At 41.7% G+C, this 25,386-nt stretch overlaps 3 protein-coding genes across 3 annotated transcripts; 1 reads left to right on the top strand and 2 right to left on the bottom strand.

Moving 5' to 3' along the window:
* Window positions 1-2,305: 2,305 nt before the first annotated feature.
* On the top strand, window positions 2,306-7,325 carry chmp5a (charged multivesicular body protein 5a). Its single transcript, XM_063219019.1, has 8 exons — window positions 2,306-2,470; window positions 2,792-2,896; window positions 3,094-3,140; window positions 3,560-3,653; window positions 5,940-6,011; window positions 6,122-6,230; window positions 6,750-6,865; window positions 6,985-7,325. Exons 1-8 carry the CDS (start codon window positions 2,402-2,404, stop codon window positions 7,033-7,035), a joined length of 663 nt encoding a protein of 220 aa, XP_063075089.1. The 5' UTR covers window positions 2,306-2,401; the 3' UTR covers window positions 7,036-7,325.
* Window positions 7,326-11,705: 4,380 nt separating this feature from the next.
* LOC134466401 (tumor necrosis factor ligand superfamily member 10-like) lies at window positions 11,706-13,570 on the bottom strand. The gene is made up of 5 exons (XM_063220300.1): window positions 13,438-13,570; window positions 13,169-13,297; window positions 13,025-13,070; window positions 12,805-12,921; window positions 11,706-12,617 (listed from the first exon to the last, which is right to left on the bottom strand). The coding sequence occupies exons 1-5, from the start codon at window positions 13,543-13,545 to the stop codon at window positions 12,172-12,174; spliced, it is 846 nt and encodes a 281-aa protein (XP_063076370.1). The 5' UTR covers window positions 13,546-13,570; the 3' UTR covers window positions 11,706-12,171.
* A 1,733-nt stretch (window positions 13,571-15,303) lies between these two features.
* Window positions 15,304-20,921, bottom strand: LOC134466400 (neutral cholesterol ester hydrolase 1-like). Its single transcript, XM_063220299.1, has 5 exons — window positions 20,711-20,921; window positions 19,678-19,906; window positions 19,233-19,302; window positions 18,568-18,739; window positions 15,304-17,859 (listed from the first exon to the last, which is right to left on the bottom strand). The coding sequence occupies exons 1-5, from the start codon at window positions 20,849-20,851 to the stop codon at window positions 17,242-17,244; spliced, it is 1,230 nt and encodes a 409-aa protein (XP_063076369.1). The 5' UTR covers window positions 20,852-20,921; the 3' UTR covers window positions 15,304-17,241.
* Window positions 20,922-25,386: the final 4,465 nt, after the last annotated feature.

The following is a 25,386-nucleotide window of genomic DNA, read 5'->3' as shown; positions in this document are numbered from 1 at the left end:
TCTGACCCCATCGATGTGTACTTGAGCAAGATACTTAACCCCAAGTTGCTCCTGGTGGCAGGGTGGTAGTCTGTGTGGCAGCCACTGCCACCGGTGTGTGAATGTGAGTGTGAATGGGTGATTGTGAGGCATACAATGTAAAGTGCTTTGAGTGCTCGAATGAGTGGAAAGGCGCTATATAAATGCAGTCCATTTACCATTTAATGCCAAATGAAAATGTAGTTTGAATCACTGACATAATGAAGGTGTCGGTTTGCATTTGTGTTATTTTCTGTGAGGTGCACTTCCTCTTTGAAACCACAATATAAGAGTTATAATGGATTGAGACTGAGTGTCTATTGATAGAATAAACAGTGTGGTCATGGTCATATAGACCAGTGTTTCCCAACCAGGGGTCCGTGTACCACTAGGGGTACGCGAGCACACTGCAGTGGGTACTTGGAAAAATATAATTTTAACAAATGCATGGAGCATAGTCACACTGGAATAGAAAAGGCAAAGTAAAACATGAGTTTGGGGGGTACTCATGCACAACAAAAAGGCTTAGGGGGTACATGAGACAAAAAAGGTTGGGAAACACTGATATAGACCATTATTACACTATCACTACACCAACGCGTTTATTTTATACCTCTGTGCTTTCATTGTCAGTATGACATTTAGAAGGTTCTGCTGCACAATATCACTGAAATAATCAGTAAGTTGTAGAATACACATTCTCAGGAGTGTTTGATCTGTATTATTACACAGTAATTAGTTGGGAGGACATTAATGCAGGCTAATGTTATTACTGAGAATGAAGAGGTGACCTTGATACCTTCATTGCTGTGGTAGACAGACACTACTCAGAGTTGGATCCGAATGGCTGTGACTACTTCTACTAGAATAGTGTTTCTCAACGGGGGCGGTACAGCCCCCCCAGGGGCCGTTTGGGGAGCCTTTAGGGGGGCGTTGAGGAGAATACAGTTGAGAGGGGGCGGTGCTTAGTTGTCATTTGGGGCATTAGTCCATTACATTTTTTTATACAAAGGGGGGCTTTGGCAGCCTTGTGATGAAGCCAAGTAGGAGGCTTAGGATGAGGTCCAGGGGGCGTTTGTCCAAAAAAGGTTGAGAACCACTGAACTAGAACATAGTTCATGCTATACACACAGCATACACAAAGTGTTCAGGTATTGTTTTTATTTTGAAATAGAAAATAATATAGAAGACAAAATGAATGAAAGTATACTTGCGAAGTTGTTCATAATGTGCTGCACAACAGCCACAAATTTATGAACAGGCTGGTCATATTGGATGGGCTTTAAAACTGTCAGATATTCATGCACCAGTCATGTATATGAAGGCAATGTAAAACCAGAGTTATCATTTTTGCTTTTTATCTGCTGTCGTGTGCAATTCTGTTCTGAAATAATGCTCCGTGTAGCACAGAAGAGGCTATACTCTACTTAAGCCACTGTACAGTGTACATGGGCTACTGTCATCATTGATGCTGTATTGGAGATTTTTGTGCCTTGTATAAGTTACAGCGGTTATTATTCATGAACATTGTATATATCTGCAAGAAAGTAAATTACATTTTTGATCTAAGGTATGTCAAAATATGTGTCATAGAAAATGTGTGTTCAATGTGGAACACTGACTGGTGTGTTTGTGTCTGTGACATTTAGACTGTAAAAAAACAGTTTCAAGATGTGCCTCCTTTAGGTCGACCTTGTGGATATGTATATAAAAAAGACAATATTTATATAACCTAAAACACCAAAAGAGAAGTATATTGCTCTCCCTACTTTCTGCAAATGTCTAACTTGCTGTTTTATTTCATATTTAACTGTGACCTGTATACCAACTATCAATAAACAATTCATATACCCATGTGGCCTCAATCAGCATTTTGTAAAGAACAAGTGAGCAGGAGCCTTGATGTGGCAATGCCACAATCTGTTTGGTGGTCTGTCTCTCAGTTTTTGAGTATCTTTTAATTGGACCATTGTGAAAACATATGACAGCCTTGCGGTGTGTGTGGAAACAATCAGTATCTAAACAATACATTGAAAAATCTGCATGTTGGCAAAAATGGGGGATGGGGGTGTACAAATTCATTCATTGAGAAATACTTTAGAGGGAAATTGGGAAAAATCAAGCTCAGTTGGCACATTTAAAAAGAAAGCATCAAAACAAATAGTCTGTCACGGGATGAAATAACGCCGGCGGCCCACATGGTCCTCGTAGCGAAGCAGACCAATGACAATACAAGAAAGGAGAGCACAAACGGTTGTTGACCAATGGTAGTGTCCAGTTCAGTGATCTTACATTGGTCCACAATTTCCGGGATACCACATTCGCGTCTGGTCTGTTTTCTTGTAACGGGCGTGCGCTTTTTGCACCGTTTTTTGAACTAACAATGAATCGGATTTTCGGAAGGAGTAAACCGAAGGACCCTGCCCCAAATTTGTCGGACTGCATCGGAAATGTCAGTATATTGGACAGAAATGATCGTGTTTATTACACATCACTGATGGGGACTAGCCTACTTGACAGATGGCTGGTTACAAATCTGAGTTAGCTTGCTAACGGTAATGTATGCCATCATATAACGCCAAGTGGTCCAAGTGCGTCTGTTTTATTTTTTATTTTGATAATGCGGTTCACATTGTACGTTCAGTCGATCTGGCATTGTAGTGCATGTTATAGCATCGATACGTTGAATAAGCCTGATAGAAGGTATCTTGCAAATAAACAAACATGGTCTACTGTTGTATATTATTAACAACAACAAAATCTCGCATTGCAGGTGGAGGCTAGGTCTGAATCCATTGACAAAAAAATTGCCCGACTTGACTCTGAACTAGTGAAGTTCAAAGATCAAATGAAAAAGATGAGAGACGGTCCAGCCAAGGTGGGTGAACTGTCAGCATCATGTGGGGTTGGGGAGCTGCCATGAAAAGCCGTGCGTAATTGTAATGGCCACCACCATGTCCCCCCGGCGCCCTACTTTGTTTTCAAACGCATGCGTGTTGACACTCCCAAGATGTTGATATTTGTAATAACGTATCAACTCTGTGAATAATTACTCACAAAATGTCCCTTTTACAGAACACTGTCAAGCAGAAAGCGTTGCGAGTGCTGAAGCAGAAGCGAATGTAAGTTCAATACCTTCGGCCAAAGTTCTCCGGCTCGCCCTTTTGTTGTGTTATTGTGCAGTCCAACTCAAATGTCACATATATATCATACACTAACTTACACTTGTAATTATTAGCAGTCTAGTGCCCCTACAGTCAAGTAATTTAATCGAGTCACTGACCGCACTGATTACGTCCCAAGATACAACTCATCACACACACACACACACACACACACCACAGCATCATCAGTCTGATGACTGTGGGTGTGCATACCTGGGTCTGATAAACACTTTCATTGTTAATTGATCAATACTGTAAAATAATCATTCCCACTAAATGCCTTTTTATTTTATGACCAATGCAATATGCACAGCCAAAAACTTTATAAATCAACATTGTTTTGTCCTTGTTATTATGTCTGGTCTTTTCTGTTTCAGGTATGAAGGCCAAAGAGATCAACTTGCACAGCAATCTTTCAATATGGAACAAGCGAACTACACCATTCAAACATTGAAAGACACAAAAACAACAGTAAGCACCTTCTTTTCCACAATACCATTCATTTTCTTTTGAGAGCAGACTGTGAAGAAAAACATATGGTATATCCCAGAAATTGCTTAATCATTAGTGTATAGATGTTTAGAGTGTGTAGATGTGTGCAGAATACCCCTACATGTCTGGATTCACCTAAAATGTTCATTTCAAATTTGGCAGGACATGTGTTTCCTGTAGAGTTATACCTGTTTTGGGGGAACTATCAGTTTTTAATTTTAATTCCAAAAGAGAACAGACCATTTAAATCCTCTCAAAAATGTAATTCTGTCTTTGCCTGAACTTGAAGTTTCCCAATCTTTAGCCTTTTAGGCTACCAGGCCCCCACCAGTATCCTGCATGTACATGAAATAGGCCTCTGATTTAAAATGATCTGCAGACCTTTTATCATTTCATGATAATTATGTTTCTCCGATCCATTGACCCAAGATAATGGAAAAAAGGAGGCGCACACAAGACTTGTGTGAAAAAGTGTATTGAAGCCGAAATTAAACAACAGAAGTCTATGGTTAACTGGCGAAACAGACGTTTCGGAGCTAGTCCATTCTCAATGTCTCCAGTGCCTACACTTTTTCACACAAGTCTTGTGTGCGCCTCCTTTTATCTTGAGTGATTACTACTTTTTGGGAGTGCACGCACCAAGCAATACACGAGTATTAAGTTCAGTCGCAGACGCCGACCTTTGTTGGTCTTTTGTCATCCGATCCATTGACCAAAATGCATGTTTTGTTATAAACGAAAGTTCTGGAGAAGCGTAATGAAATTTGACATGCCATAATTACCACCTTCTTTCCATTCTCCGCTCATCTGTCATTCGTCGGATTTCAGGGTGTAAAGATAGGCATGCCTAGCCTTGGCAAGGCGAAAAGGGGAATCCATCTCCATGGAGGGTGGGAGATGGTCTGAACTTACTCTGCCATTTAAATTCATTGGAGTTGCGAATTAAAATGAACACCTTAGCACAGAGCCTATGTTATAACCCGACTGTCACCAAAATTGTAATGGCTATGTCTTAATCTGTTACTTAAGGCTCTCTGTACTGTCATAGCAATGTTGTTATGATGTAGTTAGAATGTAGATGTAGAATATTTTCAGCAAATAGTGGATAGGCCCGCCATTTTGAATTTCCAGAAATAGCCATTTTTAGCTGCAAAAATGACTGTACTTGGACCATACAGAAATATTAGTTTATTACTTCGTAAACTTTCATGAAAATATCAAATTTGGCAATAGGCAGCCCAGTTTCAATTTGCAGCATAGTTGCAGTACTCTTTTTGACCATTTCCTGCACAGTGTACCTTTAACCTATCAGTAGACTCCGCGAGTTCTGCGTCACCCCTCAACTATTTGCTGATTGGCAGAACCGTGAGCGAAGCGAGCTAAAGAGTTTTGCCAGACTATGTTCGGAGCCAAAATCTTTGGGTGGAAGTACATAGGATGGCATCGGCAGGCTAAGGCATGCGTGTTCACCCACCTGAAACTCATTTTCCGTTTAAACCTTGCACATATTTGCATATACTGCCTGAGCTTTCAGTGGAGCAACGTACTCCCGAGCTCGAGAATGTCGACCGTGTACTGTAGACATTTCTCGGCCGTGGCAGTACTTCAGCACCACGGCCAGCGATCTTGCCCCATACGCCATGTGATCCAACTACAAGTATCTCAGTTTCTTGAGTGCAGTGGGCCGCGCATGCGGACCCCGTGAAGCACTTTTGATGATCGGTCCACCATCAGTGGACAGACGCTCTCCTGCAAGAGCCGCACAATCACAGGAAGTCCGTTCTCCAGTGAGAGGGAAGATGTACGCATACATGATTAATCCAAATTTCAGATAGTGAATTAATGAAATGGCTCTCAGTGGCCCTACCATGGCTGATATGGTAGGGCACACGTTTACCACTCGGCCGACCCGGGTTTGATTCCCGGTCCGGGTCCTTTGCCGGTCCTTCCCCGTCTCTCTCTCCCAGCTCTCTTCCTGTCTCTCCTTCACTATCCTGTCTCACAAAAAACATTAAAGGCTGAAAAGCCCCCAAAAAATACTTACAAAAAAAAAGAAAGAAATGTCTCTCAGTAACACCTCTCCACACTCACCACAGCGATAAGGGCTGGGGTTGTTCTCACCTCATCTTCCAGCTCTACTTGGCTTCCTTCTTTATAAAGAAAAGTAGTAGCCTACCACAAAGTAGTGGTTGGACTCAGTAGAATTGTGCTACATGATAAATTGTTTGTCATACAAATGTACAGTACTTTATGTTCAATTCATAGGTGGATGCCATGAAGCTTGGAGCAAAAGAAATGAAAAGGGCGTACAAGCAAGTGAAAATGGATGAAATTGAGGTATGCTGCCTTTGGTCATGGCTTCACGTCACCAATAAGTGCTATGAAAAACTGATCAAAATGTGGAAGACTGGAAAAATCTGACACATGTGAATGCCTGTGGTTCCCAGGACTTACAGGACCAACTGGAGGACATGATGGAGGATGCCAATGAGGTCCAGGACGCTATGAGCCGCAGCTATGGCATGCCAGAGATAGACGAGGATGACCTGGAAGCAGGTAGAGTCTTGCAACCAATATTGATTAACCCATTGTGTCCTGGAGACACATGTACAGGATTTTGAGATTTTAGCTGTTTTATTAACTATGTGGGTATGTTAGAGCTGAATGAACACATTACAATGCAAGGGGAGGGTATTGGCTTTTAAATGTAACTCATTTCATGTTTGTATGTGCTTCGGAGTCTGAGATATTTAGGATTTAATAGAAAGAGGACACCCTTTCCCAAAAAAGGCTTAGGACAAAATAGGTTAAAGCAGCAACTAGTAGTTGTATTCTTTGGGTGCCCACAGGTTGGTAGTGGAATAGTTTATCATTAGACAGCTAATTGGCAATTTATACCCATGGAAGGTAAAAATGCTAAATTTAGAAGTGCCATTTATCCTGTCACGAACTTTACAAACAAGTTTACTTTAAAGTAAATCATTGTAATATAATTGTTATACGTGTTGCCTTCAGACAACATTGATAGTCAAGATACTGTATGTGGTCTCATACTTCCCTGTCTGATTTTCTCAGAGTTGGATGCCCTTGGAGATGAGTTACTGTTAGACGATGATAGCACGTACCTGGACGAAGCATCCTCGGCACCCTCCATTCCCGAGGGCATGCCAAGTGAAAGCAAAACCAACAAGGTAAGTACTGAGCGTGAAACCACTTTGTCATTATTATTGATGGCTACTATTTTGAATATGGGTTTTTTTGCACTTTGCAATGGTTACAGTACTTTGTTGTGCTTGTTTTATTATTTCAGGATGGTGTGCTGGTTGATGAGTTTGGTCTACCACAAATCCCTGCAACATAAAAGTGGGTTATTTAACACAAATTGTGTATGTAAATATCTGTATAGTAATTTGATAATGAAATGGCATGATCATGTGACTGGCTAAACATATGTCAGGAAGGTGCAGATTGTTATGCTAGCATGTCGTCTCATAGGCTACATGTACTGTATATGGTCCGTGTGGAGTATCTCCTCAGGATTGATGTGGTTCATATCATGAATTCATTGTGCAAGTGTTATCTTTTATCCTCAGTTCCATGTTCCATGAACGTTTGACTGTGTAGAATGACAATAAAACGCAAAAACCTGCAATGAAATGAGAGTGTTTCATGTCCAACTCAACAACACTAATACAGTATGTCAAATAGCCCATGTAGAATGAGATTGTGTACAGCTTTGTGCGCTCAATGTCTACTACAGCTTTGGAGTTCAATTGCCTACCCGATTCAAACTGCCAAGAGAGACCCTTAGTATGCAGTGTGCATTTTTCAGCCTATATTTTGAAGACTTTGGAAACAAACCATTGATTTTTCTTTGGTTTTACACCTTACAATGAACCTTACGACATTTTTCATACAAAAAAGAACATTACATTTGGGATAAAGAACTACAACGTTGGAAGCTTCCAGTTCTCACCTAAAAAAGGTGTGTGGGAGGAGGGGGTCATCTAATTGTGCCTAAATGTCTTATGTGTGCTGTTATCTAAAAGTAAATACATGGAATGCACATAGTACATACATACGACATATACATACACTGCCTGGCCAAAAAAGTCACCACCAAAAAAGTTGCACACTATTTAGCTTTAATTACGGCACTGATTTACTGTGCCATTGTTTCGATAATTGTCTTCAATGTGTAGGAATATAGAATATATACTAGCAAGACCATTAGCTTGTGTGCCCTTATCGGAGACCTAAGAACATTCCTCTTTTGATACAAAAGTCAAAACAGGTCATTTTCACACAGGGATTGCCCACCACCACAGAGTACAAACCTTATTGAGAATCCTTGGTGTGTGCTGAATAAGTTTTTCCATAGCAACTAGACTCTACCAACATCAGTGCAAGATGGAAATAATTCAGATGGAGGGAAATAATTGTGTGACATTGCAGACACTAGAGGGTGCCATAGATAAAGATGTTTCAACAACATGTTACAGTGAGTGACCACATTTTTGGTGGTGACTTTTTTTTGGCCGGGCAGTGTACATACACTATATTACCAAAACTATTCGCTCACCTGCCTTGACTTATATCTGAACTTAAGTGCTATCCCTTTCTTAACCAATAGGGTTGAATATTACTATGTTGGTCCACCTTTGCAACTAGTACCAGAGAGTACCTCTCCAACTATCCACAAGGTTGCAGAGTTTGTAAGTATTTTGGGGGGGCTTTTTGGCCTTTATTATTACAGGACAGCATGAGAGTAGACAGGAAACGGCTGGGAGAGAGAGATGGGGTAGGGCCGGGAAATAACCCCAGCAGGACTGGAACCAGGGTCCCCGTGGGCATGCAAGTCCAAATGTGGGGGGTTAGCACACTGCGCCACAGCGCCCCCCTTAGGTTAGGTTTTTATAGGAAAATTGGTCCATTCTTCCAAAAGTGCATCAGTTAGGTCACACACTGATGTTGGTACCGTAGACCTGGCTCTCCACTCTAACTTTTAGCTAAGGTGCACTTGTGGGGTTCAGGTCATTACTCTGTTAAGGCCAGTCAAGTTCATACACACCAGACTATGTCATCCATGTCTTTATGGACCTCTCTTTGTGCAAGGTTGGGAGCATGGAATTGTCCAACATGTTTTGGTATCCTGAAGCATTCGAAGATCCTTTCACTGGAATTAAGGGGCCTTGCCCAACTCCTGAAAAACAACCAGACAGAATTCCTTCTCAACCAAATGTAACACTAGAGGCACAATACAGTCCGAAATGTACCTTTATCCTGGCTCCGTGTGTTGTTATGCGACACAGACATGCCCTGTATGACTGTCATGAAGGGCCCAAGAAAGTTTCGCCTATGATTTAGTATAGTGACCTTGGAATTCAATCATTAGAGCAGGACCATCTATACGGCTTTGGAGTTGGGGGTTCCCAACCATATCCAACTTGGGGCCACTAGGGTACTTCATTTTCACAAATGATTCAAGGCCCTTTTGACTCTGAGGAAGGCGCAGGTGCGCCAAAACGTCAGTCATTTTGTGCACCAAAATAATACCAAAAAAAAGTTGCTGAGTGCTCCAGTCATCCCTGGGTCTAGTCACTGTGAAGTAGCCCAGCTTGTCTTGATACTGCGGTCCTCGACGGTGAGCACCACCAAGGCTGAAGCGCAGGCATCCCCTCTTCGAAGTGATTCAAGGCCCACTTGGAATGGCCTACCTAGGCACCCACGGTTTAAGATTCACTGCATTAGAGCACAACTTGTGTGAAAGAACAAGTATTTCAGCCAGACAGATGGGCCTACATTTGTTAGTTGTCGAGAAGTCCTACTGAAACTGAAGGGAATGGTGGCAGCAGCCCTTGACTGCGGAGAACTAAGGTGATTTGCTTAGGTTTACAAACAATTCACAATCCCCGGAGCTAGCGTTCAATATTGTATCATTATTTTAATGGGTATATTGATTTTCTACTAAACTTCTTTGGTGAGTGGAATAGAACATTTCTGGAGGTAAATCCCCCATACATGCAAACTTGCGTTTGCTGGAGGTGACCACTGGGGGGCGGGTTGGTGCGTGGGCTCAAGTTGTGTGTATGGTGTTTGTGAATGTAAATATGGCGGAAAAACAGCTGACTTCCTTAGATAACCTGTGGCTGTGGCAGGGGTGGAACTTAATTTTTTTCAACACCAGTCACTGTGGCAGGTAGAATTCAAAATCTACCAGCACTAGCCATTTTTACTAGTCAAAGCGACTGGTGGGTTGAAAAATGTACCCGTCAGCCCTGAAATTTATCCATCCTTGGCAGGTGAACGGGTGCTTATTTCCAACTCTGGGCTGTGGTGATAAATAATTATCACTGCCACTATAAACTAGTATGTCCAAAACCTTGTGTGCCGACCAAAATTTGATGAAAACTTTTAAACAATGTTTGGCACAGCCAGGCTTTCCATCTCATCCGCGCATATGAACAAACAGCGAGGGAGGGGCAACTTCATAACCTACATTTAATCAGATACTCGGGATGGAAATGTAGTAGATCCATAATAGTTATGATTCTTAAATGTGTCAAGCAGTAGGCTACCAATTGCGCTTCCCTCACCAAAATAGCCACGCAAACGCTGGACTTCTCCTACTGCAATACTTCAGAATCCTCTCCCTTTCACTCAAACACTCTCACTATGTCGAATGTCATATATGATTAACTGTTGCATGTCCCTGCGTCGCGATTATAAAATATGATGTCGATCTTTTTTTTTTTTAAGTCGGTGCCTTCAGCTCAACCATATTGTAACGTGCAGCCGACTGTAGGCTATTTTAAAGTTTAAAAGGTTATGAGTTGGTTTAGCCTTCGTTACCTTTCCAAATATGAATAAAACCACTGACCAACACATAAGAAATAACTTAGATCAACACAACGAATATCTTTTTTCTTTTTTTAGTAGTGCACTTTTGCAAACCCTTGTTTGCAGACTCTCGCGCTCGGTCTCAATTTGGAACAGCGCACATCAGTGTCTACTGTCTAGCTTTCGTGATTCAGAAATGGTGATCTTCTCGGCGCGCACACTTCATGGTTCCTTCTCGCTTGCTCACTCGTGGTTGTTGCGATCCTGACAGTCTCAAACCCAATTTATAGGCTGCACGGTGAGATGGGAAAAGTAGCCTAGTGAACATGGCATGATGCTGCGCTCTCACTCCTGAGGAGGTAGAGGTAGTCCGTTATAATAGGCTATATAGGCCTATATATTTTATTAATTCACGGGAGGTGCCGGATCAGCCAAAATAAGTCCCGGAACACAGGGGGGTCAAAATTACGAGGTGGGGGATCCTGTTCCGGCATATTCCGTCTCAAATTAAGCACTGATTATCAGTGATATGCAATTAATCATTTGACAGAGCACCATTTGAATAACTTAACGTAGGAAGTGCAGGCTTTTAGATTTATTTACTGTTACATATTCCTTTGGATGTATCATATGGTGTTAGAACTATTTTTGAATACTTGAAATCACTATTGCTCAAAATCTTACCAAATACTGATACAAAGTCTTTACCATGAATGTCACAGTAGTAAAAAACGGCTGTTCGACTTTCTGTACAATGTATGACTCTTAGTTTTTTGTCTTTTATTTATTTTCTTGCCATGGGGTTTTAAGCCTTTGTTTATTATGGAGATTTATGTTCATTTAAATAAAGTGAGTTAACTCACTGACAGATTTTTAAAGGTAATAAATGACAAATAAACAACAGTTCTATACTTTTACAACCCCTTCATGTCTGATTACTACAATTGAATTGATAGCACTGTTGTAAGTTAACATTTCTGTTTTTAATAAGGGACATACAGGCTTCCCCCTTTAGACTGTGCAGACAAATATTGTACACCGTCACCACATACCATAAGCATTATACAGTAGGCCTACATTTTTTCTTCCCCCTTGACATTTTAGTTGAACCAGAGACGTTAGAACTTAGTAAATCTTTGGTTAAACAACAATGACCTCTCCCATGACGCCCTGTGTTGAGCACAAGGGGGGGGTGGGGGGGTGTTCACCCTGCTTTCAGTGCATAGTCTGCAGAATACCGATGTCTACTGCCTTAATGCATTCGTTGAAAATGCAAAATTTCACAAGTGGTCTTGCACATTTTTTTGCATGTCAAGGCCATACACAGTAGATATGTCATACATGTATGCTTAACACAGCATGTCATTGCACAGTTGCAGTAGTTACAGTAACTGGAGACTTGTTAGATTTAATTTCCATAATAATAATCGTGTCTTTGTGTAACTCAGTAACAGTGTGTGCAAAACATGGGGGGTGTCCGTCTGGTTCTGATATGTGCCCATGAAATCCTGGGTTAATCACTTCCTTTTGACCGTTTTGGCTTTGTAGACATTTGCATCTCCATACAAACACCATCCGTCAGCAGTTTGAACAACAAGTGAAATCCTCCAATTAAAAAAGAGCTGCCACTGTGTTAGAGCAGTCTCTACTGTCCTCATCAAGTCACCAAAAAGGCTCCAAAGTAGCTGGATCTCTCATCCATGTCTAAGCTGCTGGCATTGCTGACCGCCACAAACACTCGGTCCCCAGCACTTAACGGGATGACTCCCGCCTGATAGATGGAGTAGAGGCCGTAGTCCTGGTCCCTGGACCAGCAGGTGGTCCTGGCGTTCTTCATTAAGAGTAAAGGCACGGGATAAGAGCTCATCCTTTTGTAGATGTACTGCAGCACCAGCCCGCTCCCCGTCTCCTCCTCCTCTGTTTTTCCCAGCTCTTGAAGGGAGAGTCTGAAGTAGGTCTGGGAGTAGATGTAGTAGAGTCCCGGCTGGGGGAAGATCAACTCCCCATTCCTCACGTCCAGATTGTTCTGGAAGGCGAGGCCTCTCTGAGACTCCCAGGCCTCAATCTTTTGGCCCTGGACTTTGGTGTTGCTGCTGGGCGGACCTAGGACAGCAAAAGAGCCAACAACATTTCATAAGCAACTTCTTGACAATGACGGGAAGCTGCATAACTCGGATGAGAAACACATTATTACCACATCTGCTCATGTAGTTTGCATTTGCATTGCATCAATGTGTACTGTACTGTTAGGCCTTTGTCTACACAGCACAGTTTTCATATCGTCACTTACGCCCTGCTTCTCTCTCCTCTTTTGTCCAAAACGTGGCTGTCAAGTGGGCTGCAATGCCTGGATGATGACTAAGTTTATGATACTCTTCTGCTGTAGAGGGCATCCACTCAAAGTTACCTTTCAAAAGAATAGATCATAGCCACAATAATATAGGTCATAGCCACAATGATTTGAATTCTGCTTGAAATGATGTAATTATTTATTTTTAAAAGTGAACTACCTCTTGCAGCAGAGTTGATTTTGCTCTTAAACAAATGTGACACAGTCTGAAAATCAAATAAACACATTCAATCAACTTAAATTGTCAATAGAGGGAAAAACATTCCTCCTGATGAAATAAAAATAATTCCGGGCTGAAAATTACCTTTTCAATACGGAGCTGTAGCTGTTGGATTATCTGCCAGCAGGGGTCATGCTTTCTTTCCTCTGTGTCAAATTTCATTTGCATTCCCATCAGACAAGAAGTGCTACTTGTTGAAAAAGCTTGTTTTACCTGCAAACAAAATGTCATGTCATTGAACAGGTAACCTACGAGTTGCTTTGAAATGGCTCAAGTAATGTGAACTAAAAGATTAAATACATATATTGACATTCATTGATGAAACAAAATGCTTCATTTTTGCTTCCCCTTACCGTATTGACAGCATGGTTGAAGTACAGAAAGCTGACGGCCACAGCAGCAGTCTGAAGAAGAACAGCCACGAGCAGGATAAGTCCAAGATATGTGTAAGAGCTCTCCATTGTTAGGCATGTCCTGTTCACATGCAGCGAGCTGCAGTCTGGGTGCACCTTGAGGTCCGCCGCGCTGCAATGATAGGCGTGGTTGCTTCTGACAGAGAGGCTTGGCAGACGTTGCTGTGTCTGCCTCCCCGAGTGAAATCCCAACTTCATGGAGGACTGACAGCATACACACATCATGCTTTTTAGGTGTTTTGGCTGTTTATATTCATGCCTGTATGCAGGGAGGGGTGTGGTGGTTGGGCTGGGAGTGGCCAGGTGTTAAAATGAATCTAGCATTTTCAAGGGACATTTCATGACATTATCCATATTATTTTGAAACAACAAAAATAAGCAAAGAAAATTGTTTTTTTTTGTTGAAAAGTTGCACTCTTGAGTGTAGTTCTTTCATTTTCTTGTAGTCGTTTAGGATGTCTGTCTGTCATGCTATCCCACTAAAATAAAGTTGGCCAACAAGCACTACACTTGAGAGTGCTGCTTTTCTATTAAAGAAATGTACAAATCTGTTCACTTGCACTAGCCTCGCGAGCCATCATACGTATGGTGGTATTATGGGATGGTCAGGACCATGCTACACTTGCACATGAAGGCCCTGTAAAAAAAACAAAAAAAAACGTTCTGGTCTGTTACATAGGTGGGCACATTTTTGGATATGTTATAGACCTCATTGTTACTGCCTTATGTTTCTGATGCGAGAAAGCTTTGGATAAACCAGCATCATTGCAGCATGCCAGCTGCATTTGGAACATCTTGAACTACAAATGTTTTAGGCTGAGAAAGTGAATAGTTTCATGAATACTTAATTACTGTGTGTAAAATATGGCCTGCACAGACTGACACTTGCACTATGGACTGTTCTGTACTTAAGCCAAAGGAGAACTAAAACATCTCAGAACTTGTTAGGGGCTATCAGGTTTCAACATCTGCAGACCTGTGAGTGATGTGTGGTGCCTCGTAACCCCTACATTCCCATGCATTGTTGTGTACTTATGTCACACACAACCACATTGCTGCCCCTAGGGCTGTTTTGTGGTACTAGCAGGCCCCATACAGATAATTTGCGTTATTTGGATGAGACAAGTGAAATGTGAGTAGCCAAATTAAGCAATACTGTTGGGCGCATTTCCCTCCCAAGTCAATGGTCTCTCACAGTCACTGTTAATTAAATGAAAGTGTATCCGATGAGCATGATAAGTCTTTCATATATGAAAGGGGAGCAGTTTTATGCCACAGGAGTTGTTCGACGGAAGCAACATAGCAATAAGCTGCAGTGAGGAATGTTGCCAGAATGTCATCGTGCAAGAGAAAACCGCCTATCATACTTTCCCACGCAGGTCCAGTGCACACTAAGCTTCATCACCTTGGGCCACTGAGCAGCTCTTATCCGGCCCTCAGGTATGCAGCTAACTTCCTAAAAAAGGAACCAGGTCAGGGTGTCGGATCTCCCTGAAGATAAGGTTAAAAGTGCAAATAGGAAATGCTGAATGATCTGGTATTTCACTGCCAGGAGGTACATTTATTTACTGGTACTTTGTTTAAAGATTTTTTTTGTCTTTTTTTTACTTTATTAGACAGGACAGTGTGAGAGGTGGACACACTGACTTCTATAGTATAAGAAGTCTGTGGGTGGACAGGAAGCAAATTGGAAGAGAGACGGGGAGGGGTCGGCAAAGGACCCGGGCTGGGAATCGAACCCAAGTCAGCCGCAAGGCAGGCGAGTGCCCTACCGGTTGGCCACGGCAGGGCCTTTTTACTGGGGTAGAATGCCCTAAACTGGGACAATGCCTAATGTGGGACACCTTAAGGTTTAAGGGGTGTAGCTTTGCCCCAAGTTGGTAAATGTTTACAAAACTATAACCAAATAAAAGCCCTATCATCCTGTTATCATAATATCATGATTTAGTAAATGTATAGTAATACTCCAGGGAGGGGTTACAATTAAGAAGAAGGACCCTGGGTGAAGTCCATCAAATGGCAAATTACATAGCATTTGGCCAAATTTGTCTTTAGGGTATAAATCAATTCCAATCAAAACAACATTATCAATTTTTTGATAAATATGTTGGGAAGGTATATGTTCATCAGAAAATAATGTGTGGTGTATATAAAATAATGTAATATTTTATTTTTAAACCATATTATTAGTGTCCCACTTTAGGATAGGTGCGTCCTAAAGTGGGACACAAGATTTTCCTAATGTGGGACAGTTGTAAAAGTAGTAATTTAATAAGTCAAACAATTACTATGAAGTCAAACACCATGTCCACATAAGAAAATGGATATTTAAATCTATATCAAAGATGTATTTCAGTCTTTCTGGCCTAATCTACTGGAGCACAGCTATCAACACAACATTTGGGTCCAAAAAACAGAAGTTCTTTCCTCAAATAGAGCTGCCATGTTGAAGTGACCAATTTTGTGCAATGGGTTCAAACAGTCTGAGTCATATTTACCAATAAAAGAAAGTAAAAATATTTCAGAAAACATGCTCTGAATGTGTAGCTGATGTGTCTTACAGAGTGGCAGATCACATTTTGAATTAATATTTTACACAAACATGTTTTACAGACCTTTTAATATACACTGTCCCACATTAGGAAACCGATTGTCCCACTTTAGGGATAACCATGGTTTTTGACCAACTTACATTAATATCCAAATTATTCGAATTAGAAACACATAACATGTTGTTAAATGTTTTATTTGATTAGAGCATAACTAGAGGATGAAAAGGGTGTAATTTGTTTGTATTGAAATGTTGTCATTACATTTTAATAAACCACCAAAGTTGAAGTGACAAAAATTATCCCACATTAGGGCATTCTACCCTTGATGCTTATGTTATAACAAATGTACGTTTGACGTCATTTCATCTGTGTAAAAAAGAGAAGTGGTCCTGATAAAGTGGTACGTAGGCTTACTGTGTGATGGTGAAATATAAAGGTTTAGCAACTTAACAAAAATGTATTACAAGTTTGTATAACCGAATCATTATCATGTCCCATAAGGGCAGTAGTGTATTAGTGTCAGTGGGTTTTAACTTGAAACTTAGTAAGTGATTGAATTCAAGCAATTTCAACATTTTAAACAAGATAAGTAGGCTAAAATTTAAGACATTGCAAACTATTTTCACTTTTAAACATAATGAAACTAAGATGGACTCTTCATTGACTGGGCCATACCCTCACATGTAGGCTACAAAGCGGATTCCAAAAAAGTTGGGACAATTTGTATTTTGTGAATAAAATCAAAATGCTGGCTTTTTCAAAACATCCAATATGTTAATAAGGTAGAGCATTATGTACAGACAAGGTATCAGTTGTTAATGTCAAGCAGAGTTATTGTTTTGAGGTAATTATGTGATCATTTAAAATTTGACCCATGCAACAAAATTATAAAAAGTTGGGACAGGGCCAAAACATGTTGTAATAGTTGGATAATTCTAAAAATAACATTTTTAGACCATTTACATCTTTTATAATACCAAATTGACAAACACAGTTACATTACTTTCCATTTTTTGTTTACAGTCATTATGTACATCCTTCCCAAACATAGTTTCTCAAAACCCTGACAAAAGTGAAAACTGATAATATGAGACACGGCCTTGTGAGTTTGTATATCATTATGTAGCAATACTGTAAGAAAACTCTCATTCCACAGTAGATACATTGTAATTGTATATGAATGTCATGAAGGCTACAAATTATCATTGAGCCATGAGATGAGGTTCTTCACAGCCCTCTGTCCTGACTCAAAACTAGTAGGTGGTTGGAAAAAAGAGAGAATGCCATGGAAACCATCGGCATGGAGATCGCTGGTGACGGCCACCCCGACCTTCTGAAGGCGGCGGGCGTACATGAGTCCGTCGTCCCGCAACACGTCATGCTCACAGGTGAGGATGAAGGCCCGCGGCGTCCTCCGCAACACCTCATCCTCCGCCAGCAGAGGAGATGCACGCACATCTAGCAGCGCCGGAAGCTTCTCTAGAATATTAGGAGTCCCCTTGGCTGGAATGACAGGCTTGTACTTTTTATGGAACTCCAGGCTGAGGAGGGTGGTCCAGTCAAACTTGGCCCGGTGCTTGGAGACTGCCTCTTGGTCCTTAGCAGTGTGGTTGTTGACCAGCAGTTGGTGGACTAAGGACTGATCTGCTTTTAGATATTGCAGCCAGAACTGGATCATGCCGCGTCGATAAAGAATGGGTACCTTTTCGTTCTGCATGTATGACGGGGTGTTGAAGTCCACGCCTTGAAGCACAGGATATATCAAGGCCTGCGCGCTTAACTTGACTGAAATACTCTCATCCACAGCAACCTGAAACAGGACAAACATATTCCTCCAATGACTTGTGACACACTTGGTTTATATAAAACGGACAGTAAGTCCCAATCTTGTCAAATGAATAGGTCACAGGTCATCATTTTGACTGTCATGAAAGGCAATATCCTTTTGATGACCTCAATGACCTCTAGTTGTCCTAGGTCAAGCTAAGAATGCCTCCACACCGTTTATTATTGCTGTTATAATAGTGAATCTTAATCTATTCATGCTATACAATAAGAAGCCAGAGGTTATTTATTTTACATTGGACCCTTGATTTCACATTATTACCTCATGTTCTTAGAGCTTTTGAACATCTGTTAAAGGCGGATGTCATGTCATGTCATGTCATGAACATCCACCTTTCCTAGTCGTTCAAACTCATTATTGCCAAGTTTCCGAACAAGCAATCTACCTACGCGTTATGAGTGGTGGTGGACTGTAATGAATAAATGAAAAACAACAACTGTTGGGCCTGCAGAAAATGGCCCATAGGAAGCCATTTCATGGATATATCCAAACCAAATATCTTCGGCAGAGCTCCAAATGACACATAGCCTACGTTACAGCGTAGAGTAGAACATGATGTTATAATGTAAAATTAAGGGCCACTGTAAAAATAAAAAATAAATCTCCTTTAACTTTAAAGGGGTGTTCTTTTTTTAAACTGCAACAAAATCAACCGTTCAGGTATAGACCTACCTGTTGCGCCACAGCTGCTGCCAAGTTTCCCCCAGCGCTGTCTCCTGATATCCCCACGTGTGCTGGGTCCACCGAGTACAGGGCCAGCACTTCAGGTCTCAGGAAATGTGTGGTGGCCACTAGGCAGTCTTCATACTGCACTGGGAAGTAAACATCAGGGACCAGGCGGTACCTATGCAAAAGTGGGCATTTACATTTTAGTTTAAAGGGACACTGTGTGAGATTTTTAGTAGTTTATTTCCAGAATTCATGCTGCCCATTCACTAATGTTACCTTTTTCATGACTACTTACCACCACCATCGTTTCTAAGTATTCATTATGACTGGAAAAATATCACTTTTCATACATGAAAAGGGGGATCTTCTCCATGGTCTGCCATTTTGAATTTCCAAAAATAGCCATTTTTAGCTGCAAAAATGACTCTACTTGGACCATACTCGAAAATATGTGTTTATTACTTGGTAAACCTTCATGTAAAGATCAAATTTGGCAATAGGCAGCCCAGTTTCAATGAGCAGCATAGTTGCAGTACCTTTTTTGACCATTTCCTGCACAGTGTACCTTTAAAGACCTGGAGTCAATGCTTATCGTGTAAATTAATCAAACATTATGATTCATGTATTCATGTTTGCCATTAGCTGTAGTGGTAAGGGAATATGCTTACTCCACTGATACAACGACAGCTTTCAGCTCCTCTGACATTTTCCGGCACAGCAGGTCATAGGATCGCTCCTCTGATGGCCAAGAGAAACAGAGACATGTTTAAAACGCATGCAGGCCCTGGACGCTGCGAAGGAATACATTTTGTTAATAGGACAAGAAAAATATAGCCTACAACTACACTCTCTCTTTCTGTATGTCTCTCTGTCTCTTTTTCTGTCTCTGTCTCTCTTGCTCTCTCTCTCTCTCTCTCTCTCTCTCTCTCTCTCACACACACACACACACTCTCTCTTTCTCTCTCTCTCTCTCTCACACACACACGCACACACACGCACGCACACACACACACACACACACCACTGTATTCATTGTACTCTGCATTCCTATTTCTTGCCCGTTCCGTTAATAGACTCAACAACACACACACCAGTCTCAGTCTCAACACTTACTGTTGCTTCCCAAAGCCCAACCTCCTCCATGGAGGAAGATCAAGCCCCTCTTCAGCTTCCCCTGCTCCACACCGCTGCTCTCATACACCCTGACGTCCACCCCGGCGAAGGTGGTGTCGTGGACCTTAGGCCCCCCACTGGGCACAGGGCTCAGGTTCTGCAGGGTCTTCACTGAGCCCCGTATGAATTTAATAGGATGGCAGAGGCCTAGAGCGTGCACAACGCTGCCCTGTGGAGAGGTAACATGTGAGGGTGTTACTAAGAGAACCGTGTTGCCAGATGGAAAATACTGAATTATCGTACCAAAACCTCAAAATTATCGTTTCGGGGGGCTTTTTGGGTGGAAATTATATATTAAAGACTCAAATTGTTGTTTCAAGGCATCTAAATGAACTGAATGACAACTGAAATTATCGTACATCATGTTTTTTTGATCGTACAGAGGACAAAATGGACAAAATTATGGTACAAATGCGATAATTATCGTACATCTGGCAACACTGTCAGAGAAGCTCTGCCTCTACAAATGGCAAACTATGACCATTTGAAAAGCTACACCTACAAGGTCTGCGGGCCCTCACAAAATGTATCTCTGTTAGAGATAGCTATTCCACAATTCATCTGCCATTCAGAGAAGTCTGTTACATCAAACGTGTGTGAAATCAGGATAAAGGTCAACCTGCCATAAACTGTGGGCAATGGTTTGCTCAACACAAGGTTACAGTAGCCAATTTTTTTTTAATCAATGTTCAGCCAGCTGTTGAAACATGTCATCTTGATTGTCCAATTACTTGTGTATGTTGCACCCACCATTGGAATTTGAAAAAAAAAAAGAAAAAAAACATCTGCTGCCTTTTCTCAAAGTAGTGGAAAAGTGAATGTGAATGTTTATTTGCTACTGTGACTGAAAGCAATGAGAGTAAAACATAGTTACATATCTCTCTCTGTCTCTCTCTATTCAAGTACTTTACTTCTTTAAAAAAAAAGCAAGAATGCTGTGTGCCGTTTTTAATAAGACATTTGTCTTACTTACAACAGAGAACATGGAGCGAATGGTGGCATCCAGGAGCATGAGTTTCCATGGTTCCCCGACAGTCTCAGGCAGTGGGATGTAGATGTAGTAAGCAATCCCAAGTGACAGCACCAGGGAAACGCACCAAAACACCCTCATCATGGACCGCACGTAGTAGCTCAAGCCGTCTCTGCCACCACGTTTCGCGCTCTATGATTTTCAGGAGCGGAGCTGTCAGTGGCTGCCAAATCAGAGGAAAGGATCACAGGCTATGTAGGTCACGAGAGGTTACACCCCCCCACACTGACTTAGGCTGGACTTTGCACAACCATATCTCTCTGCTGGGCGTTAGTAGCAGTACTTGCGCGCCAAGGCCACGACAACAGAACAATGACTGTGACGTTAAAATTCAATAAAGAGACAATATTTCTGTGTGTTTATAAGCAAATGTGTGTAGATACTGTAGTTGAACATGAATGCAAATATAATTACTCAAAATCAGTATGAGATGACTACTTTGATGATTGCATCTGTCGTGTTTTTGTTGTTGTTGTAATGAATTCACCTCATGAAGAAACTTGATGCTTCCTGACCAGTGATGTGTCATCAGAACACATTGCTGTGCCTTATCTAGAGATTGATACAACAGGTCAGGGACACTGTAGCTTGAAGACCAACTACATCAGGACTATTCAAATGGCGGCCCTGGGGCCAGATGCGGCCCTTGGACACCTAAGTTCTGGCCCCCCACAAGCCCCTTGAAATACAGAATCGTATTTCAGAATGCAGAGATAAAAGTATGGGTTCCGTATCGAGCTAAAACGGGACAAGGGACGTTAAAATGCAAGAAATGACATCTAAGAGATGCAAAACTTCCTTCTTTCAGACCCCCCACTTCAATGAAGTGTCCCGTATTTTCTTCATTGACAGTCGGAAACCATAATGCATACGTATAGTTCGGCCCCTTTACTGGGAGAAATTTGAAAAACCGGCCCTCGTTGATATTTAATTGAATACCCCTGAACTACATACATAAACACAGGTGCAGGTGTGTGCAAATGTCATAGATTCAGAAATCCACATTCAGTACCAAGGAGATTAGATGTGTTACAACAGGTCAGGGACACAGCTTGAAGAGCTACTGTTACTGTTACATAGTCCTTTCTTAGTTTTCTATTCAACCACAAGATGGCACTGATTGCTAGGATCTCATTTGTGAGAATCTCTTTGTCAGGCAGCTCAAGGTTACACTATAGATAAGGAATGCCTGTGATGCTGTGTTCACTGGGGTGGGGATCATTCAATAGAGACATACTCAGAAGACATACATGTTTGACTTGATCGATATTGGTAGCTAGTCAGAAATGAGTATTAAAAATAATATACTTAAACCTACGTACTGTATATGTATAAAGGGAAACACGTGGTCCAAATACTTCCAATATTATTTCATAGTCTCTGATTATAGCTGGTCCTCTTCATTGCAACATGACTGTCTTCAGTAACTCTGGATTGTAGTTTCCCTACTTGGAGCCAGAATATACTCATGATGTGCCTATCTGAAATGCTGAAATGTACATTCTGCAACCCAGCATTATTAGTTTACACCAACATATACCAACATAAAGGGAAAAAATCCCCTTTTCATGTTTACCATATCCAACAGTGGTGAACGTCTAGTCCAGTCCAGTGTCGTGACTTGTGCACATTTCCATATTCCACACAAGGGGGCGATAGGCAGCAGCCAATGCAATTCACTATGGTTGTGATGTTTTGACTGGGTAGGATGCAGCTTTGATGGATGCAGACATTATTGATTGGCATTTCCATCAGAGGTGGTCCTACTGAATGTGTGATATCATCTAGAATTCAACTGTGAAATGTATGTCTTTGTTTTGAAGTTCAGAGCCACAAGAGTCAGACGCACAAGATGTGACTGCCTCAGGGGCCTAATACTACAAACCTGATTCAGGAGTAAACCAGGAGGGTATTCCAAGAACATGGTTCGATAGTAAACTAGGTTAGATTAACCTTGAGGTGGTGGTAAATCATCTAATAGAAGAGCATGGAGTCCTCATTTTCTTGACTGAAGGATGCCTGCAGGTTGTCTATTAGCACGTTTACCACTTCATACAGGTTAACTTAGCCTGGTTTATAACTTAACCATGTTCTTGGAATACTCACCACAGGTTAAGTTAAGAGGTAAATCTCCTAATAGAAGAGCCTGGAGTCCTCATTTTCTTAAATAAGTATATGTAATACAGCTGTAATATACACCCATCTGTGTGGACAGAGTTTGTTTGCATAATGTAATAATGGGATCTAATTGATGTGAATGAAGCTAAAGTTATTGAGGAACATATCAAACTCATTTTTACAGAACCCAACAACAGCAGCATCACCAACACCAACATAAATGACTGAACATTCAACCTGCACTAACTCAAAACATGCACATGCACATGCACATGCACATGCACACGCACACACACACACACACACACACACACACACACACACACACACACACACACACACACACACACACACACACACACACACACACACACACACACACACAAGCACACTGCACTTTCTGCACTAAACCCAAACATAAACACACTGACACACAACTCACACACACACACAGACACACAGACACACACAGACGCACACCGCACTTTCTACCTGCACTAAACACACACACACACACACACACACACACACACACACACACACACACACACACACACACACACACACACACACACACACACACACACACACACACACACACACACACACACAGTGCTGCTGGTGTACTTGATATACCTATTTTAATATTTCTTTTTCTTCAAAATGCCTCTATTACTATGTCAGAACGCTATAAAGGACTTTAAGAAAAAGCACAACAAATACCTCCTCTTAATGTATGTTCTCTACAAGTAAAGTCTTCTGTTGTCCAGTCTTGCTCTTTAAATGTCTGTATGAGCACTGTCTATGTCCATACTGTCTTATGTCCATGTATGAGTACTGTCTATGTCTATACTGTCTATGTCCTTACCTAGATTAGTCTATGTCTGCATGGGAAAGCAAGAAATGTAATTTCAAATTCTTTGTATGACCAGTGCATGTAAAGAAATTGACAATAAAACCAACTTGACTTGACTTGATAAAAACAACAACAAAAACAAGTACCCCAGAACGCTCCCAGAGATGGAGTGGCAAAAACGGTTCCTAATTACAGTTTACACCAGTCAGGTTGGTGCGCTCCACCTTCCCACACACGCTGTTTTTTCAACCATTAATCATAGTGGATATGAACAGGGCCGCACTAATGCACAGGCTAGATATGGCTGAAGCCTAGGGGCCCCCAACTGCCAAGGGGCCCCTGATTGGCAAGAGGTCAAAAATTGCAGACTTGTGATATTGAAAAAAATCAAGTGTAAGTATATAGCTGTAGCTTTAAATTTGATTAATACTCCTGTCCATGGTTGGCACACATATGCTTAATTCATAGCTTGTAATTATGACACTGCCTATGTAATTTTGTTGCTAAATTTGCCTTCCTGGGGGCCCCACAGCAACCTGTAGCCTAGGGGCCCCAGGCCATGTTAATCCGGCCCTGGATGTGAATGAGTATGTGCCCTGCACACTTGCTGGAGAGAGGATCACTCTCGTGTTCTCCAGTGCTGGGGTGCATTTCTCAAAAGGGAAGTTGTTAGCCTGTTAGCAACTTTGATAGTTGCCAATGGGAAAAATGCATTGAAAACAACAAAGTAGCTAATGGAGTAAGCAACTTTGGTTTCGAGAAATGCACCCCTGTTCAGGTTACCGCTCATTACCACCATCACACTCTGTGGCGAGACGGCTCCATGATCACCACTAATTAGTGGGTCTTAACATTGGTTAAACTATGGCTTTATTTCCTGGCTGAAAACGAGAGGCGGAATATTTTCTTCATGTATTTTTTTTTTTTTTTTGAAAGTCTTGTCCCATGTAGTTTGCTCAGACAAGTGCCAAATGCCTTGCACCTGTTTGTGGTTTATATTAGCAACACATGATGCAAAGCTGTCTTCTGATCTTGACAGGGCAGGACGCAGTGTGTGCCGCCCAAACGAAGCAAGTAATCCAAAAGGAAAGTCCGCAAAACACACACAGACAAAAAACGAATTGTGTAAGACGCACCATTGCCAGGGTCCGATCGAAAGCTGCCGCCATGTGCAGTGCATTTGCACCACAGCCTGCAGAGAGAGAGAGAGAGAGAGAGAGAGAGAGAGCAGCGGGATGTCACAGGCGACTCGGGATGTGCACGGGCACGGCGGCCTTCATGTGGGCTCTGGCGTCCATGCTGGGCCATCTGTGCAGAGTGAATGGTGCTGGTCCCATAACTGTGTGCAGCTGGAGCCGTGGGTTAATCACGCTGAACTGGTGACTCCTCTGTGTGCTGCTGGCTCTCGTTTGGATCACTGTCATCGTGAAAACACACCCCCTAAACCGACACACAGACACGTGCATCTGTGCACACACGCAAGCGCACACATGCACACGCGCACTCACACACATACACACACATTCACACATGCACACATACATGCGCATACACGCACATACACGTATGCACACACACACATAACACAAGCACACACACACACACACACACACACACACACACACACACACACACACACACACAC

Source organism: Engraulis encrasicolus, chromosome 16 (assembly GCF_034702125.1).
Source record: "Engraulis encrasicolus isolate BLACKSEA-1 chromosome 16, IST_EnEncr_1.0, whole genome shotgun sequence".
Lineage (NCBI taxonomy): Eukaryota > Metazoa > Chordata > Actinopteri > Clupeiformes > Engraulidae > Engraulis > Engraulis encrasicolus.
Note: the sequence above shows the minus strand (reverse complement) of the source record. Positions and strands in the feature narration are given on the sequence as shown.